This window comes from Sparus aurata, chromosome 18 (assembly GCF_900880675.1).
Source record: "Sparus aurata chromosome 18, fSpaAur1.1, whole genome shotgun sequence".
In the NCBI taxonomy this organism is placed as follows: Eukaryota; Metazoa; Chordata; class Actinopteri; order Spariformes; family Sparidae; genus Sparus; species Sparus aurata.
This window is the reverse complement of record NC_044204.1, coordinates 23,232,524-23,251,303: the sequence shown is the minus strand read 5'-3', so window position 1 is coordinate 23,251,303 and position 18,780 is coordinate 23,232,524. Positions and strand designations below refer to the sequence as shown.

Below are 18,780 nucleotides of genomic sequence, written 5' to 3'. Positions count from 1 at the left end.
CCAACATTTAGCCTATCAGACGGAGCCCTGGATACAGGGGCCAATCAGATGAAGCCCCAGCAAGCCGTTAGCTACCCTGACAAAATTAATCGGCATCAGTTTGGTGGTGATTGCCAGGTTATGATGGCTGAGGGAGGAGAGAAAAGCGATGAAAATGTCGCCGATGAAGACCTTGTGGTGAAAGGAAACAGCACTGAGTGTGTGCTGATTGTGTGAGTATGTATATATGTATCCAGGAAATAGTAGGATGAACAAGTGTGCACCCTTGATCATGCTACTAAACATACTAAACAGTTAAGGGAATGAATGACGGGATGATTTAACACTGACGTGAACGGGTCAGGGAGCTGTGTGAGGCGCGTGTGTGTGTGCTGCTTGCAGCCAGCGACACCACAGACAAATATGCCGTGTGTGTGCATATGTGCTGCCCACAATTAGTGACAGAGCTGCTCCGTCACACTGCTATATGGTCTTATTTTGGACTCAGGAGAGATGTGTTACAAACACAGGTACCACCTGCAATACAACCATAAAGACCTACACGAACAATCCAAAACTAACGTTAGCCATTATTAACTGTATAGTGAACAGGGTTCGTACACATTTTTCAAGGTCAAATTCAAGCACTTTTCAAGCACTTTTAAGGGTCATTTTTAAGATTTTCCAGCACCTTACTGCTGGGGTAAAATACGTATCTAAAGGAATATATATACACTTGTGATTTTTTTCTTCACTTTTTATCACAATTATGTACATTGTATTATGCTGTAAACATCTAAAATTATATTCTATAATAGCAAAAACTTCAGAAATTAATTATCCAGTCTGATCCCAATTTTGTAAAAGACACAGAGTTATAATGTCAAGCACTTTCAAGCACTTAAACTAAAATCCAAGCACTTTTCAGACCTTGAAAACACGACATTGAAATTCAAGCACTTTCAAGGATTTCAAGCACCCGTACGAACCCTGAGTTAATGATATGCAACCTTGAATATTTGTTTATTTATCCCAAGTTATATCGTCATCACAATATAGAAAAGTGTTATTGCACATCGCAGATTTTCCTCATATCGTGCAGGCCTACTAGATAGACACCAAGAAATACCATCAACATAAAACTGCAACATCCAAATTCTGACAGTTTAGATTCCAGACTTGTGCTGTCATCATTCATCGAAGTTAGGAAGATGCAGCTGGATTCCAGCAGACAGTGAGCTCAGACAAGGCTGATAAGGGGCAGTGATAAGTGATAGAAAGGCTCACCATAACACAAGATTACAAGTCAGAGTGGCTGCATTTTCCAATAATGAGGAACTATCTGCAGAAAAGAGTCAATTCTATGAAACAGACAGTATTTCTTCAATTCATGAAGTTTCATTTCCTCATGAAAAGGGGCCTGCCGTAAATGCCCTCGTTAAAGGTCCAGTGTGTAGGATATGGATGCAAAAATTGAATATAGTACTGGCAGAAACTGAATATACTATAATATTAATAATGACATAATATTAATAATATTGTTTTCTTTAGTCTGTAATTGCAGTTGGATTTTTGTTCTTCATTGTACTGAAGTAAATAAAGTCTGCAAAATGTTCAGGCATGTAAAGTGTTAGTACAAGCTTAATGTAAATATTTGATTATACATGGAAGTTTACAGTTTGCTCACTTTACACTACTGTTTTTATTTTGTGACTTCCATAGATAATATCTAAATATACATTTATCTTTATTCAATATCAAATCAGGTCAAATTATAAGTATTACCAGGGAGGAAGGAAAGACTGCGGTTTTTGAGTTTCACTTTCCAGTCTGACAAAAATTCCCGTGAGCACAGGAAGGGTGATGTAAGTGTCAACACAGACTATTTAAGACGACCCTCTGCCTCGACCCATCACAGTTCTTCTGTCAACAGATGCTTGATAGCTTAATCTCTCAGCTGCAATTATTACAGCCTCTATCTGTCACACATCTGCCACACGCACCAAGATTTCTTTTTCTAGCACCAGTGTCATCTTGAATACAGAGGAACTCAACAATGTCCACCAGCATCATGAAAGTGTTTCTTCTCCTGGCTGTCGTTGTCTGCATCTCTCAAGCCCAACGTAAGTTGTTATACTTTTTATACTTTTACTTTATACATTCATTATTTACAACGTGAGGCTTGTTCTGTTGATAGGCAACAAAAGTAAAAGAGAGAAAGATTTAGTTTTTATATGTTCAATATGTTTTGGTAGCTGTGATTTTAATTACATTATTTTTCCTTGTATTTGTCTCCAGGACATGGATTGGGAAAGCAGTGTCTGTGCTCAAGTGTCAAGAGGTTAGATACCTCTGACGTAAAGGACGTCCAGATCTTCCAAGCAACCGTCTTCTGTCACAGAGTGGAGATTGTGTAAGATACATTAAAATCTTTAATATTGTGGGAATAGTCTGCCTGCTTTAATCAGGGATGTACCTGTTTATCTGCTCCATTTGGTAAAGAGATTATGTTGGTGCTTTTTCTTTTCTTCTCATCTCACCTCTACTTTCCATTTCAACAGTGTCACCACCAACAGCGGCTATCGCTATTGCCTGGACCCCAAGAGGAGACCAGTGCAGCAGCTTGTGGCTAGCATCATGTGAGTATATTTACAGAACCCATCTTCAGAAAATACGACTGGTGTTAATCTTTCAGTTAATGTTGATTAGAAATAACAGTAATGAGTGACATAATGCCCTCTCCAAACTGTTGTAATGTGTCTAATCTGTGTCCTTTTTGTTTTATTGTCATTTCTAGGAACAGACAGAAAGCCTCTACAGCCTCACCAACTACATTCAGCTCCACCCCCAGCAGCAGCAGCACAGCTCGTTTCTGACTCTCTCTCTAACTCCTTCAATCAGTGAGAAGCTCAGATGACCTCTTACTGCAACAAAAGCACCTTCAAAAAAAGCAGATGTGAACTGAATGAAGCTTTTTGATTATTTATCTTCTATTTATACTTGCACTTACAGTCAATCTCCGTTTTATTTCCTTTGACTTTTGTAAATACATTCACGTGTTGTGAACCAAGTTTTTCCTCCATTTTGTTCATTCCAGTTTTTTCTAATAAAACACAAAATCAAGAAAGCATGGAGTCATTGTTATCAGCACCTTTTCACAGTGTCATATATCAACAGTGCAACCTTGTGGTTCAGGCCTGCAAATACAAGAATTACATCTCATTGTGTATGAAGTTGATATGACGCTCCTCTTTGTCCAAGTTTGGAGAAAATCCTGAAAATATCAGTCAGCTCTAACGTTAAGACCCCAAAGTTTTTGATGTAAGAGGATTTTACAAAGAGGTAGGTCACAGGCCTACTCAAAATCAGTCAGCCTCTACAGGTTACGCACTCAAGCCCCACTCAGACAGTACCTACTTTGTTAGTAGGTGTCTGTCATTTCCTGACTTACTGGGTGGTTCGGGTTATGATACAGCACTTAGAGATACTTCAGTCCATTTAAGTACTACTCCTATGGGTGACTTTCCCTTTTACCAAAGAAATATTCTAACATGTCTTTGCTTTAGCTCAAGAATGACTTTTGTGGAATTTTTTGCACTGTTGCCAACAATACCACAAAAGTTGTATTCAGTTCAGTCTCACAGGCTGTCATCCCCTACACCCATATCAAATACACACAAAACCACATACACACAGTGGTATTCATAGTCCTTTTCATTCCTTGGAGATTTAGCCCCCCTAACCTTGACCCTAATGTTGACCTTCATTAAGTGTAAACCTGCAGCCTAACCCTAACCCGTATGTACAGATTTTGGTGCCTACAAAGCACCTGAGCAATACAACTACAAACAAACACTCTTTAGAAGTATAGTATGCGTCACACATTCAGTAGAGGATGGTGTGCTATTTATTGAAGACCTTTACAAAACTTCACAGCAAACCTTATGGAAAATATGACAAGAAAAGATTACAAGTTGAAAACATTGGGGATGCGCCAATCCAACAGTATCTGTATCAGTCCGATATTGACCAAAATCACTGGATTCAGATTTCTGAGAAGGTAAAATGTGTTATCCAATCTGATTTATAATGCTCCTATAATGCTTTATATTATAATTATAATGCTGCTATAAATACTTAAACTATGCGCAACATGCTGTAAAGAGAGCAGCATGTGTCATGTGACTAGCTGGACCGAGCTAAAGTGAGACTGTCATCCTTTTCTCCACCAGCACGTTTGTCTGCGCAGAGTCAAACCGCTGCCTCCAAGCAGACTGCGGTGATGACTCGAGACTGCAGCCAGTTCATAACAAGCACCCTCTCCTCCTGAAATCGATACTCAACTCACGTCTGTGAGGGAAACCTGAGAGAAAGAAATTTTTTAAAAGTCTGCGTTCAGCTCTCAGTACTTTTGTAGCTTCTAACTGAAGCTCTTCAGTTTCTCTCGTCCTGCTTGTACTTTCAAACATCTGCTGTGTTTTACTGTTTCGTTGTGTTAACTTTCAACTGTTTCAGAAGTCATGTTTAGTTACTGCTGGGGAAAACACATTGTTTCCTGTAATGCTGCTTCATAATAAAAGGCTTTTATTGTGAACAAGTTAAAGGAAATAAAAAGTGTTTGTAACTGAATTAGCAGAGCAACTTTGCTAGCGGTTATTCTTCGATAGGACTACAGGGAACGGGACAAGAGCTTCATTTGTTTAAGACACACCTTCAAGTAGGAAGGCCAGTTGTGATGAAAATGCAAAACACCGGCCACGGCGACTTGAACCAGGTAGAGCAAGGATGGCAGATGTAACGGAAAAACGGCGAAATGTTTGGAAAATGCTGATAATGTTAGTTTCACAACTGACATCTGGAGCTCAGACGTGTGCACAATGTCATCACTAAGTATGACAGTACAGCGGATAGATTCACATTTTAATTTGCAATAAGCAGTGCTGCATGCTGAGCACTTTCGTGTCTAACACACAGGAGAAAACTGCAACTTTAATTTGCTTGTAATTGAGGTATAGGATATGCTGTGTTGAGCAGGGTTTTCCCTGCCATTATACGGCTTAGGCGCGACGCCCAAGCGTTTTTGCCTCCCGCCTAAGCAGGGTTCTCCCCAGACGGTGGAACAGCGGCGCTACGCCGCTATACCGCTAGGTCAGCGGCGCTATACTCCGCGCGTGACGGTGACGGGCGTCCGTCCCCCGGCTGACGGAGTTGGTGACCGTCTGTCCGTGTCTCCCCTCCCGGACTGACGTTGACGAGCGTTTGCGCCCCACCCCCACCTATGATACAGCACTTAGAGATACTTCAGTACATTTAAGATTTTGTCCAGTACTATTTGTATGGTTGACTTTCACTTTACCAAAGTAATATTCAAACACGTCTTTACTTTTGCTCAAGAACGCTTTTTTACATTTTTACATTTTTACAACGCTGTTCACTGGTGGACCATTGTGTCCCCATGTATGAAAGAAAGGTTGCAAAAATGGCCTCTACAATGGCCAAAAGTGCAAGAAAACATGATAATGTGCCCTCAAAAACCCATTCTAAATAGCAGCAGTATGGTGATAGTGACTTAACAGATGTTCATTCACATGAAAATCTGCGACATTATTACTTTAAGCATGTTATTAATAGGTTAAGCAAATGATTCCATACAGATGTGGCTTTGCTGTTTAAGAGAGGGGGAAAGGCTTATCGGATTGATGTGAGTATCGGCGGATACTCAGTGTTCTCTTATCAGTATCAGACATGAAAAAGTGGTATAGACCCATCAATAGACAGGATGTTGTCCTTCACTATAGTAATAGTTTACAGATGATTAAGGTATTCCCATACGCAACAGCAGATACAATAACATTCAGCTGTCTGGAAAAACACCAATAAATACCATCAACATAAAACTGCAACATCCGAATTCTGACAGTTTAGATTCCAGACTTGTGCTGTCATCATTCATCGATGTGAGGAAGATGCAGCTGGATTCCAGCAGACAGTGAGCTCAGACAAGTCTGATAAGGGGCAGTGATAAGAGATAGAAAGGCTAACCATAACACCAGATTACGAGTCAGAGTGGCTGCATTTTCCAATATTAAGGAACTATCTGCAGAAAAGAGTGAATTCTATGAAACAGACAGTATTTCTTCAATTCATGAAGTTTCATTTCCTCATGAAAAGGAGCCCACCGTAAATGCCCTCGTTAAAGGTCCAGTATGTAGGATATAGATGCAAAAATTTAATATAGTATTGGCAGAAATTGAATGTAATGTAATATTAATAATGATGTTTTCATTAGTCTGTAATTGCAGTTGGATTTTTGCTCTTCATTGAACTGAAGTTAAAAAGTGTGTAAAATGTTCAGGCATGTACAGAGTTAGTTTGATGTAAATGTTTAATTTTACATGGAGGTTTACAGTTTGTACACTTTACACTACTGTTTTTATTTTCTTATTTCCATGCCTAATATCTAAATATACTTCTATCTTTATTAAATCTAAAATCAGGAAGAGGAAAGTGGTGCAGAAGCTCGTGGCTAACATCATGTGAGTATATTTACAGAACCCATCTTCAGAAAACACGACTGGTGTTAATCTTTCAGTTAATGTTGATTATAAATTACAGTAATGAGGACATGATGCCTTCTCCACACTGTTGTAATGTGTCTAATGTGTGACCTTCTTGTTGTATTGTTGCTTCTAGGAACAGACAGAAAGCCTCTACAGCCACACCAGCTCCACTCTGACTCTCTCTGTAACTCCTTCAATCAGTTAAAGCTCAGATGACATCTTATTGCAACAAAAGAACCATAAAAAAAAGCAAAGATGTAAAATTAATGAAGTTTGATTATTTGTATTCTACTTCTATCTCTGTTTTATTTCCTTTGACTTTTTAACTAATACAACTAATAAAACTTTGACTAATAAAAATCATAATCAAGAAAGCAGTGAGTAAGGGGCAGTTCTTGGCTCAGAATACGTATGTAGGTATGGAGCACTATGTCACTTTTTGAATTTAAAAGAGACCTAGCCATGTTGAGGACACACAGATTTGATACTTGATACTACTTTGAAAGTTACTTGTAGCTTTTTTCACAATGAGAAACAATGAGGTTTAAGTTTAAGACCAACCAGTTCTTAGACGTTTTGTAAAAAAACAACCCCAGGACTACAGTATATTCACTAGACAGTACATTTACCCAAGCATCATGCTTAAGTGAGGTACTTGTACTTTACTTGGGTATTTCCATTTTCTGCTGATTTATGCTTCTACTCTACGACATTTTGACAGCAAATGGTTTACTTTTTACTCCACTACAAATTACTTGATAACTAATGTCACTAGTTACTTTGCAGATTATATGCTGCATTAGAAGCCATAGTGGTGCATTTTTAAATTTGTTAAGTTTATCAGCAATCACATAAAAATATACTGATTCTAACAATCAGAAAAATGCTGAATATCACATCCGATCATCTGACAGGCCAGTATTGGTTCAACCCATAGCATAGGCTTTTTTAAATTGCAACTATACTGTCATTGAGCATTCATCTTCCCATGTTGTTTACTATAACGTTAACTGTAACTTTAGCCCTTATTCAACACAAACAACATCAGCATGAAAAACACCTTTAAACAAGGATTTAACAATAATAATGAGTTTTAATCTCTCAACCTTGTGGTTAATTTTTTTTTCCTTTGTTTCAAATCACTTTACCTAATATTCCTGAAATACACACACATTAGAAACCTTCAAGATAGTGATACCGGGGTATTTGTTAGTGTTACAGTTGGTACCTGTGATGGCGCGAATGCTGGAGCTCATATAGAAATCCACGTTAAAGCCGCAGATCAGAATATTCAGTGAAAAGCGATCCAGCAATTTTCTCAAAAACTTCTTCCCAGAGGCAGTGTCATGACCGGAGAACCATCCCGAGGCTTGGTCCTGCGCCGACTCCTCCGTCCTGCAACAGCACTTGGCGACATCCAATGTCCAACTCTCCTGACAACGCTAACCACTAGCAATGGTTAGCATCGCCAACCGTTGCTAGCTCAATTTCATCCTGGTATTAAGCTTGCGCCAGTAACGAGCCCTAACTTCTAAAACACGTTCCGTTACACTCTTAACGAAAAGAAGCAAGCACTTGCTTAAACTCATAAGCTAACACTAATAGAGTTTAATAAAATTATATAAACATTTACTTGGCCTTCACGTATTTCCGCTTCCCCGTCTCTTCTCATTTCCCTCGTTTTTCCCTCGCCCCGCCCCTCTAACAATCCGACAGGTTAATCCCAAATAACAGAGGAAATGATTGACACCTGCCCAAACAAATGAGAACCCAAATAAGAAAAGGCTGAGATGTTCAAAGGCCTTTCAAAATATGGGACATTTTGGGATCATTCAGACAGCAGCAATACATGTATAGGTCCACATCATAACACTTTACCAACTGAAATAAGATGTATTATTATTTATGGCAACGTTAGCTGTTGACTAGGGATGGACATATCAGATGGAATAACGTTATCCATGATATTTGACAGAACTGTCCTTCATTTTTGCCTCCACTTTTATAACGTTATATAGTTTATGGCGATATACATGCAAAGACCTAAAGAGGACTCGAATTTGGCCAAGTATCAAATGTTAGACACTCGCTTTGCCTCGAATTTTATCTTGGCGTTTTTGTGATTCATAATGAGGTCTTTTAGATTCCGTTGTCTCCGCCATTGTAGCTCAGTCGTAACAACCTGTGGTTGCTCGGCAGCTGAGACTCTACTGACTGCAATGATTTGTAGACGGGGGTGGGTGGCGCCACATGCCAAAACATGATTTCAAAACATCAACATGATTTGCGGTCTGCAAAAGATTTTTTTTAATGCGAATATTTTGGCTGTACTGTTGTTGTTGGTGAGTTCAGTTTGTTATATGAACATTATTCCTGAGTCTCTGTGACATATTAGGATGATTTTACGGCCAGTTGCTTTAGATTTCTTACATATTGTACCTTTAAATGTGACATTTAAGTGCAGAAGTCTGCCACATAATAAAACAATGATCATCTTTACCAGGTTTTGGAATGGTGTCACTATAAATGCATCACAACTTTCAGTGGGCTGGTGCACTTTTTATATTGCTCGCCAATGGCCCTCGGACAGCCTGCCACTGTTGCCGAGTGTTAAATATCAGAGGGAGTTGCATTCTAAGGAGTCTTCGAGGCCCCATTAACAGGTCATACCAGTACTTACATGTATCAGATACCAGAGGACACTGAAGCTGACTACACCCTGAGACTACAGGTCTGTAGCAGTAAGCCAACACCATGACCATGTGTTCCCGCTCAGCCCAGGGGCGGGTCAGATCGGTCCAGTCTTATAGGCTGTCACCCTCTACACCCATATCACTAACACGCGCGCGCGCACACAGACACACACACGCACACAGTATTCATTCCCTTTCACTCCTTGGGAGATTTAGCTCCTCTAACCTTGACCCTAATCCTAATTTTAACATTATTTATGAGTAAACCTGCAGTCTTTCAGCATTCCTCATGGGTTCCAGAGATTTTTTGGCCCCAAATGGGAATTGAGCATCTGTTTGATGTCACTTTCTGACCGAATATAACAGATGCCGGTGCCTACATAGTAACCTAAGCACACAAACACACTTTGGAAGTATAGCATGCATCACACATACAATAAAGGATGGTGGGCTACTTAATGAAGATCAAAACCTTAAGAAAAAAAAAAAAAACTTCACAGCAAACCCTCTGTGACATATATATGACAATAATATGACATTTGAATTTATTTCACACTTCACAATTCAGTCCTTCCAAACGGGCTGCATGATGACTTTAAGTTTGTGAGGGTGATCACTTCCTGCCGGCTCCGATGACGGAGAAGCGCGGCGGCTGCATGGTTCCGCGCGGACGTCCCCTGTAGCGCCGCTGTTTACTCTGCATGTCCAAAAGTCATGGATGAAGCAGCCGATGAGCAAACATACAGTGTGTGTCCGAGCAACCTGTCGGGACGATGCGACCGTGACGAAGAAATCGCTGCAGCTGAGGAATAACATTTCACCGGGAGCGGGTTGGAAACACAGACAGGCCGAGGTGAGTGTTAAATACATGACGAGATGTTGTCCTCCATGTGAGCGCTGCAGACTGGACACTATTTTAAATACTGACAGGCTACAGTATTAATGCATGTGGAGATGACGCAACATACCATCAGATAGCGTGTCACTGTCTTTTACTCTATTCAGAAACAACTTTAAAATGAACTGTTAATAGGCTGTGGTGGCAGTTTACAGATCATTGTGTGGTGTTCCCAGACGCCCATTGCGTGATTTCAGTTCCTGGTGTTTTTTTTTTGTTTTTTTTTTTTGTAAGTCACTGTATTTGGCTCCTCACGGCCCTGACATGAAATACAACAGATGGAATAACAGTCAGCTGTCAGGACAGACGCCAAGAAATACCGTCAACATAAAGCTGCAAAATTCTGACAGAGTTTAGATTCCAGTCTTGTCCTGTCATCATTCATTTGAGTGAGAAAGATGGGGGGGGGCAAGGGCTCAGCTCAGACATGGGCTCAGCTCAGACAAGGGCTGATAAAGGAGCACTGATAAGAGATAGAAAGGTTCACCATTGGACAAGAGGACAAATCAGATCTGCTGCATTTTCCCTATTAAGGAACTATCTGCAGAACAGAGTGAATTCTATGAAACAGACAGGGTTTCTTTAATTCATGAGGTTTCATTTCCTCCTGAGAAGGAGCCTATTTTACTGCACAGTCTGGCTGTTTTCCACTGAACAGAGGAGAGGCCGGTTCATGAGGGTGACTCTCTGACATAAACTGATATCAATGACTGTGCTGTAACCAGACTCCCTGCTTCTATTTGCAGCGGGTCAGAAACTGTACGCTATGCACCGTGCACAGTAAATACAAGCCTCTGATGTGTTATTCTCTGACATAACCATGGTTAGGTTAATAAAAAATAATCCGTGCATGTGTTTCTTCATCGGCCTCACTCTTTTCTCCAGTGACTTGTTGACGCACTGCACACTTTACTCCTGTAGATTCAGGCCTATCTGTCTGTTTAAACGACCCGGTAACACTTTGTGATGTCATGTGATGAAGTGTTCAGATTCGGAGTCCAAAGCAGAGCAGAGTGGACTTCCACACCGTCACCCTCCAGACTGCCCTGTGATCAGTCCCACAGATCTGCTGTCAACATGGCCTCACAGCAAGGCGACATTCCAGGTAGATTTAACATTCAGATACTTTGACATGTGTGGTCATCTTTACATTATTTAATTTGTGAAATGATTGCTGGTTTTGTGGAAGTTAGCTGAAATAGTTTCCTTGTGTAAAAAGTAAAACACAGTTCAAATAAAACGTTCTTTTCTTCTCTCCCATCTTTCAGCACTTGAGTCTGGCACGCCGCCTGGACTTTTCAGTGCCTTATCATCGCCGATTGGAATGACTCGGCGTAACATCAGTTACGACGAGCTCATGGAGGCCCCCATGCATTCGCCACCTGCAGACTTCAGTGTCAACATCTTGTGGAAAGACCCTGTGATCCCACAGCACAAGAACAGAAACACTGCAGAGGTGCTTTTCACTAGCCTGACTGTTTTGTAGTAGTTGCCTGAACACTGTCGTTTGTGTTTTCCTGTGTGAAATTCGATGCATGGCTGGACACATTTGATTTTCTCACCTATTTGTTATGTAACTGGTTTGTAGGCTAATCCTAACAGTGATTAAACTTGTGTGACCAGGAAAGCGAGAGTGGTGGGAAGCCCCTGACTTTTGAGGCGGCAGCGACAGCCAAGTCTCCAGTGCCTGTTGTGAAAGCCAAAGCCACCTCTCTAATGAGCTCACTTATGATCAGTAAGTCGGCAAAACCAACTGAGTAACATGATTTAATAACATGTATTTACATTTACATTTTCATCTTTTACAGACAAGTTATAAAGTCACTGATAAATGATTTCACTGCAGCTTTATCAATGATTGCCTAAATGGCTGCTGCCTTGGCTGCTGCCTTGGCTGCCAAACATGGATAAACAATCTTCAGAGTTACCAGCAGGCTATAATGGAGTGCAGCATATTAAAAATTTAACTAATTTTGTATCCACTGTTCACTGTATCTTCACTTAGAGCAGACCCAAGAGAGCCTGCAGAGGTTTGAGCACCAGGCAGGGCTGACAGACGCCAAGTATTCCCCCCACAAGGGGCTCTCGGCCGAGGAGACTCGCTTTCACCGGCTTGGTGATGGCACACTGCCAGTGAGTATGAACAAATGTGAGGAGGAAGACTTGATTTGCCAACGAGCAGTGAAAAGTTTCTCTCTCTCTCTCCCTCGAAGAATAACAAATAACTGACTGAGCGAATACCTTCTCACAACCAAATGTGTGAAAGGTGCGTTAGAGGGCAAAAAGTTCAATGAGAGTTCAAAAGAATGATATGAATTTACTGCCTCGCTTACTGCTGGTTTATTACAAAGTTAAGGCCTAAATAAAAGGTCACAACCCAATGAACCTGACAAACCTGATAAGGTAAATCTGATGAAGTCTCTTTAGGCTGAAATAGCATAACAGACCAGGAGCAAGCATGGCTGTGTAAGAGTTTTCAGTGTTTGATGTGTTTTGGTTTTTTTTACCATCAGTTGGTACCTGGTGGTTGAATGTTAACCAGTTGCAAAGAGTATCAGGCTGATCCAGATTGAGGGTTTTCCAAAGACAGTCACAGAGGAGTACATCCGGACAGCACCTGCGCCTGTGTGGATGCACAAATGTTGTGTTTTCTTTTCTGTTTACTTTTGCACAGATCCCTGCCCGCTATGACCCACTCTTCCAGTGCTCACATTTCAAGGGCTGTATCAGAAGTACAACAGTCCATAGGGCTGTGGTGTTGTTAAGTTATAAAGGCATCAAGGTTCATTTATTTGTTACTTTACAACACCGGGTTTGCACAATGAAGTGTAATCTGTAGCTCATCCATGCTGCACACATACATACACATTTATAATACAATAAAATTAAACATGGCCTACATACATCGCTACCTTATACACATTATGAGGACTGTATTACGACTAAAATAATTATGATGTTTGTGTTATTATTTAATATAAGCAAGTATTATTGTGAGAAACTAAATATTATATTTATGGAGCCTCCTGGGTGGCTGCGGGGTAAACATGGAAAAACCTCTTGGTAAACACATTACGTAATCAGCTCCGCAGCCTGCAGCTTTTACCAGCACTGTTGCCAGGCAACGCCCTTAAATGAAACGAGCCCCCTTATTTTCTGAAACGGACCAATCACGGAGCTCCTAACAAAACGAGCAACACTTTGGAGGCCTACTGCGGTGTGTACAGACGGTATCGTCTGTGTTTTCGACGAATAAATAGTCCCTTAAACTTGTTAAAACCGCAAATTATGGACAAAATGAAGGAATCTATCGGACTGGAACGCCAAATAAATGTTATCATAAAAAGGTACGTAAAGGAGTTATTACGTTACGCTATTTGGACCTTTCGGAAGGAAAGAAGGCCGTTAGCAAAGCAGCACTGTAGGCTAGCTGGCACAACCCGAATCAACAGACTAGCTACAGCCAGCGGTAGTTATCTAATTCCGTGGACTGCCATTCACCAGCCGACGTTTCCTTTAGTTTAACCACTGTTGAGCTCAGAGTCCGAAGCTGGCGTTAATTTTATTTGGCTAAGAAGCGTTAGCTCTGTGTGTGGCTTGGTAGCCTCATACACAACATTAAGTGAGCTATTATATGGCACCGTTAGCTTAACACCTGCTAACTAACAGTGCACATAACGGTCGTATTGCTTAACGACAATGGGTTTACGGATAGGGAAAGAAATTATGTGCTGTTCCCACGACTGAATGGTTTTGTGACTTTTGTTTAGTGTCTCAGTACTATTTAGGAAATCGTCATGTCCGTATCCACGCCCGCTTCCTGGGGTAAACAAGCCGCGATTTGTGCTCCCCAGATATTGTCATGTAAGCTAACGTTGGGTTCTTGACAATGAATGACAGACTCAAACTGCGGCTGCTTCCTCTTGTCCTCACATGTCAGGCTTGTTATAAAACATATGCCCCACTAGACCCACTTCTGCCTGTCATCAGTTGATGATAGAAACGTTTTGGAATGAATTAGGAACTATAATATTGTAGCAGCCTGTCTTTTATTACTACCCGAGAAGCACTGGGTCAAACATGAATTATGTTTTTGTTTGATTTTCTGTCTCCATGGCTCAAAGACTTTCTAAATCACACAAATAGTTAAAACTTGGTCCTGATTTGGAAGATTCTGGTCAAGCAGGGTAGGAACACCATACCAAATAATATATTTGGATCTGAACCATATGAGAGCTGCTTATTATTCATCTTCAGGATGGCCATCCCTGAGCAGAGTACAGGGCCACTTGTGCAAGATTGATATGAGTTAGGAACAAGGTTCAACATATGGGTCGGATTGTACCCATAGTGAATACAGACTGTACATCGAAGATATTTTTCCGGAGATCGCTTGAAATAAACCTTAATGTCATGCTATGTGTGGTTGATCATGTATTTCGGTTTGTTAGAGTTATCATGATGTGGAACTAGCTTTTGCACAAGATGTTATTGTTTGAATGAAAGAACTATGATACTCAATCAGAGCATTCACGTTGGCTGGTGGTGATAGCTGTAGAGCAGGCAGATTTTTTAGTGAGTTTCAAGCACTTTATATTAATTCCAGTCATTCTCTTTAAATTAAACCTCCTGGCTCATTGCTCATGTCATGAAAGCTAATTTTTATGTTTATGATAACATGGTTCAACATAAAATTATCATGTTTTCACTTTAGAATGATTGTCTCCTGTGTCTCCTCTGTCTTTTCCCAGTTACGTTACAGGTCACAGGCTCTGAGAGTCGTTGACGCACTTTATTATGCAGATACAGAAAAACACTGCTGACCTTTTGCATTGTGTGTTTAGAGAGTGTTTGCTCTTCAAATAAGATCGATGCTGTGTTTCTGCTGTTAGTCTAACATGGACATGGGGAAGAAATGTGTCAAAGGTTTGCTGCTTTTACCAAGTGCATAAGTAAAAAAATAAACAGGCAGCCAACTGTGGTTTTAAAAATGTAAACCCTTTTTAATGGCCTTCTATTGTACACAGTGATTTCAGATCCATTAAGGATTTCCTCCAAGTGTCATTTTGTTTCATTGCTTGTTTTTTTTTCTGTCTCTGCAGAAGTTGAAGATGCCAAGCGGGGACTTCAAGGAGGACAGGCTTACAACATCAGCACAATCCACCCCAAGTGGCACCCCCTCCGTCACCCCCTCCGTCACCCCCAGTGTCACCCCCTGTGTTAGTCCCCACACATCACCGGCTCTTACTCGCAGGTAGGCATCATGCTACTGAATGTTTAACTTGTATTCTTATTTGATCTAAACCCAAATCCAAAATGTTATGATGAAATGGTTGGAACTCAAACCCCTAATAGTGACATACCTTATTTCTGAACTTGTAACAACGAGCTTGTATGTTCATGTGTTGCTCTTGCTTGGTGGGAATACAGGTCCTGGTTCCAGCTGAGTCCTGCCCCATTTCTTACCACCCCAGAGCTCAACAGTCCCAACCCCGGCACAGACATGGGAGGAAATGAGGGAAGAGGAGGAGAGAGATGGAACTTTTTTGGAACTCGATCTGTGGTACAGAAGTCCCCCACTGATCCAGGCTCTGACACCAGCACAGGTGAGAGATATATACCCACTCCTGCATCTGGATTTTGGCTGTGTTGCAATTTTGATGGTATAGATTCTCCTGGCAGTAGGTTGAATTCTGTGCTACGACAAACTACATCGAGGCCTCTGCTTTTTGTTTTTCCTCTGAATACAATAGTGCTGGTTCAGCTGCCACTGATGAACTGGTTGCATATGAATAGCTCTTTAAGTCAGTGGGAATTTTGCCAGAGACAACATGCTATGTTTAATCCACAAGCTGCGATCCAAATGTGATCAGAAGGGAAGCCCTACAGTACCATGGAAAAATCAGGACACAAGATTGGACCCTGTTATGACTTATATTATTAGACATGTCTTGTTATCTTAATTCTAAGACTAATGACTAATGTATTTACAGGCATGTTTGACCTCTGTGCATATCTGGTTGTGGTTTAAAGTTAGCTATTTTTCATATCTGAAACCACACCCACTAGTGATGTCATATAGACGTGTAGCACACCTGTACACCACTGCAACAATGTGAGAAATAAACTACTGAACAGTAGCAAAAATGGGACTTTCAGTGTTAAAGTTGCTCTTTAGGATCACAAACCTTAAGCTGCAGCTAGATTTAGCTAATTAATGACACATCCACCTCTTCCCCCTCTCTCCTGCAGGATTCTCACTGCAGTCCTACTTTGGCATGCAGAAGTCCTCCACCATAGATGGCACCAACACCCAGGTCAACTTCACAGGAGAGAACCCTGCTAACTTCATGCCCCCCAAGATTGAAATCTCGGGCATTGAGGCAAAGCGGGTGCCCCCACGGCCACATAAACTTAAACCTCGGGACATGAATGTTTTAACACCTTCGGGCTTCTGAAGCCAGTTGAGCTGTCCAGTGACAGCTCTGTTCAACTGTTGTCCTGTCTCCAGCTGATTTCTCATTTGTTTTCCTACCTTCCTTTGTCCTCTCTGCCTCCCTGCAAATTAGCTGAGGCTGAGAGGAATGAGGACCACCTTGTAGTATTAATGCTCACCAGCCCCGGTGACATCACCGCACTGTTACCCCTCCTAGCGGGCCAACTAGGTGGATCGCAATTTTCTTCTAGTGCACACTATCCCCTTCCTATTTCTTCCAACTTAATGGTCCAAATAAAACATCATATGAAGTAACGTCATTTGTCATCAATTAAGATGGTACTGCTTTGTATTATTATTGTTCTGTCACATAAAGGGTGCATTGAATGCATTGCCTTGATGTCCTTGTTCTATTGTCAGTGATGGCAGCACGAGCTTGAAGTTGTTGAAATATCTTATCAGTCCTTAGCTCAAACTAATCACTTTTGCATTGCCTCATATACTAAAACTGACAAGCTATTTCAATTCCTAATTCTCAGTTGCCTCATTTTTTTTGATTTTCAACAAGCTCACAAATGTGTAGTTGTGTAGTGCTCTTCTCTGTTAGCATGCAGAGTATAGCGTAGTATGACTGATATTGTGCCTAAACTTAAAGCGTGTTTGCTTTCTTGCCATCTAAGCTCAGCTTTTGTTTTGGATTTTTATATGTGCAAGAGCATCTTATTTTACTGTGTGAGAGAGTATGACTGCTGACCTGAAGTGATTTTTTTTTGTATTATTATTATTTCAACTGAAGTGTTTTCAAATTGTTCTGCTTTAAATCGACAATTTTTCATTCTAATAGTAGTTAGTATGTTGGCTTTATCACATTTTTATATTTCAGCACAATATTGTTTCAGCGTGCTATAAAAATACAAATTATTGAAGTGGTCATTTTCAATTGATCTTTTTTGGTGTGTGTCACAATACATGAATCCCTACTGTTTTGAGTAAAGTTGATAAATTCCAAGTAAGTAATTGCACAAGGGAGATTGTCTCCCACTTACATCTGTAAATAAATCTGATATTAAGAAGCAGAAATTGTTCACTGGTTGCTTTCTTTATGCAAAATGAAAATGAAGGACATGAAATATGTGTAAATGCCCCTCCTTGATTTTACTGTGTAATCTACAGATAGCATATTAATAAAGTTAAGGTGCAATATGCAATAATTAAATATGTAAGAAGTAAAACATTACTTATCACCCACCTGCAGTGCAGTACTGAGTTCCCTCCCATGACAGCTTAACCATTCACACTCACCTAGCCTCACCTAGCCTTAGCAACCCACATGAAGGCCGGTTGGGTCAACGACCCACAAGTGGCCCTAATGACTCTGAAAACTCAGAGCTCACAGATGTGTAAAGTCACTCCCACAAAGAGTTTAATAGCCTGCCAACTCCCCTCCAGTTAGTTAGAACTGAGAAAGTCAATTGGATGAGAGTGGAAATGTCTTCAGGAAGCTGAGTCCAGTCCAGTGCCTACAATACAGCACGTAGACATTTCCTTATGTATTTATAGTTTCTTAATAAACCAGCAGACTATAAATTGTGCTAAGGAAGCACAGCCAAGTCAGACCAATCTGCCATTTTGAGGGCGTGGGTGGTGATTCAGAGGCTCTTGGAGCGTAAGAAAAACAGACATTCTTCATACATTTTCCTTGTGGAAAAAAAAAAAAAATCCACTGGCACCAACCTGAATTTTCCATTGCCCTGATATCAACGCATAAAGGTGAAATTTGACCCTTGTGCTGATAATGTGCAAGGATTTTACAACCCTCAGTTACCACCACTGACCAGAAGATGGTGTAACAGACTCAACATGAAATCCCAGGGTTTCAAGCGTTTGTATGTCATTATGTGTTTTATTACTGAGATATGTTCCAGATTAACTTCATTGAAATCAAATAACGTATTCTGTAAAGCATCCGTGATACAACTTAGCCCTAAATTAAAAGTGCGGTAGATAACGAGGAAATTAATTTTTGCCTGGCAGACTTGAAAGGAAGACTGTAATTTTATCTGTTGACTAATCCACTAGGTCATCTACTGTGTAAACACGATATTAATAGTCTTCTCCTACTGTGTCAGAGATGCTGATGATGTTGAAACAGCAATTATTATCAAGCAAAGCCACACAATAGCCTACCACCCAACCTCCTCCCTCTACATCAGA

At 40.7% G+C, this 18,780-nt stretch overlaps 2 protein-coding genes across 2 annotated transcripts; both read left to right on the top strand.

The window, feature by feature from the left end:
* The first annotated feature begins 1,892 nt into the window (after positions 1-1,892).
* LOC115568250 (platelet basic protein-like) lies at positions 1,893-3,106 on the top strand. The gene is made up of 4 exons (XM_030395358.1): positions 1,893-2,102; positions 2,278-2,392; positions 2,541-2,618; positions 2,777-3,106. Exons 1-4 carry the CDS (start codon positions 2,036-2,038, stop codon positions 2,853-2,855), a joined length of 339 nt encoding a protein of 112 aa, XP_030251218.1. The 5' UTR covers positions 1,893-2,035; the 3' UTR covers positions 2,856-3,106.
* Positions 3,107-9,876: 6,770 nt separating this feature from the next.
* On the top strand, positions 9,877-17,646 carry kiaa1191 (KIAA1191 ortholog). The gene is made up of 8 exons (XM_030396982.1): positions 9,877-10,085; positions 11,113-11,235; positions 11,399-11,586; positions 11,754-11,865; positions 12,136-12,263; positions 15,233-15,384; positions 15,561-15,736; positions 16,383-17,646. Exons 2-8 carry the CDS (start codon positions 11,208-11,210, stop codon positions 16,586-16,588), a joined length of 990 nt encoding a protein of 329 aa, XP_030252842.1. The 5' UTR covers positions 9,877-10,085; positions 11,113-11,207; the 3' UTR covers positions 16,589-17,646.
* The last annotated feature ends 1,134 nt before the right edge of the window (positions 17,647-18,780 follow it).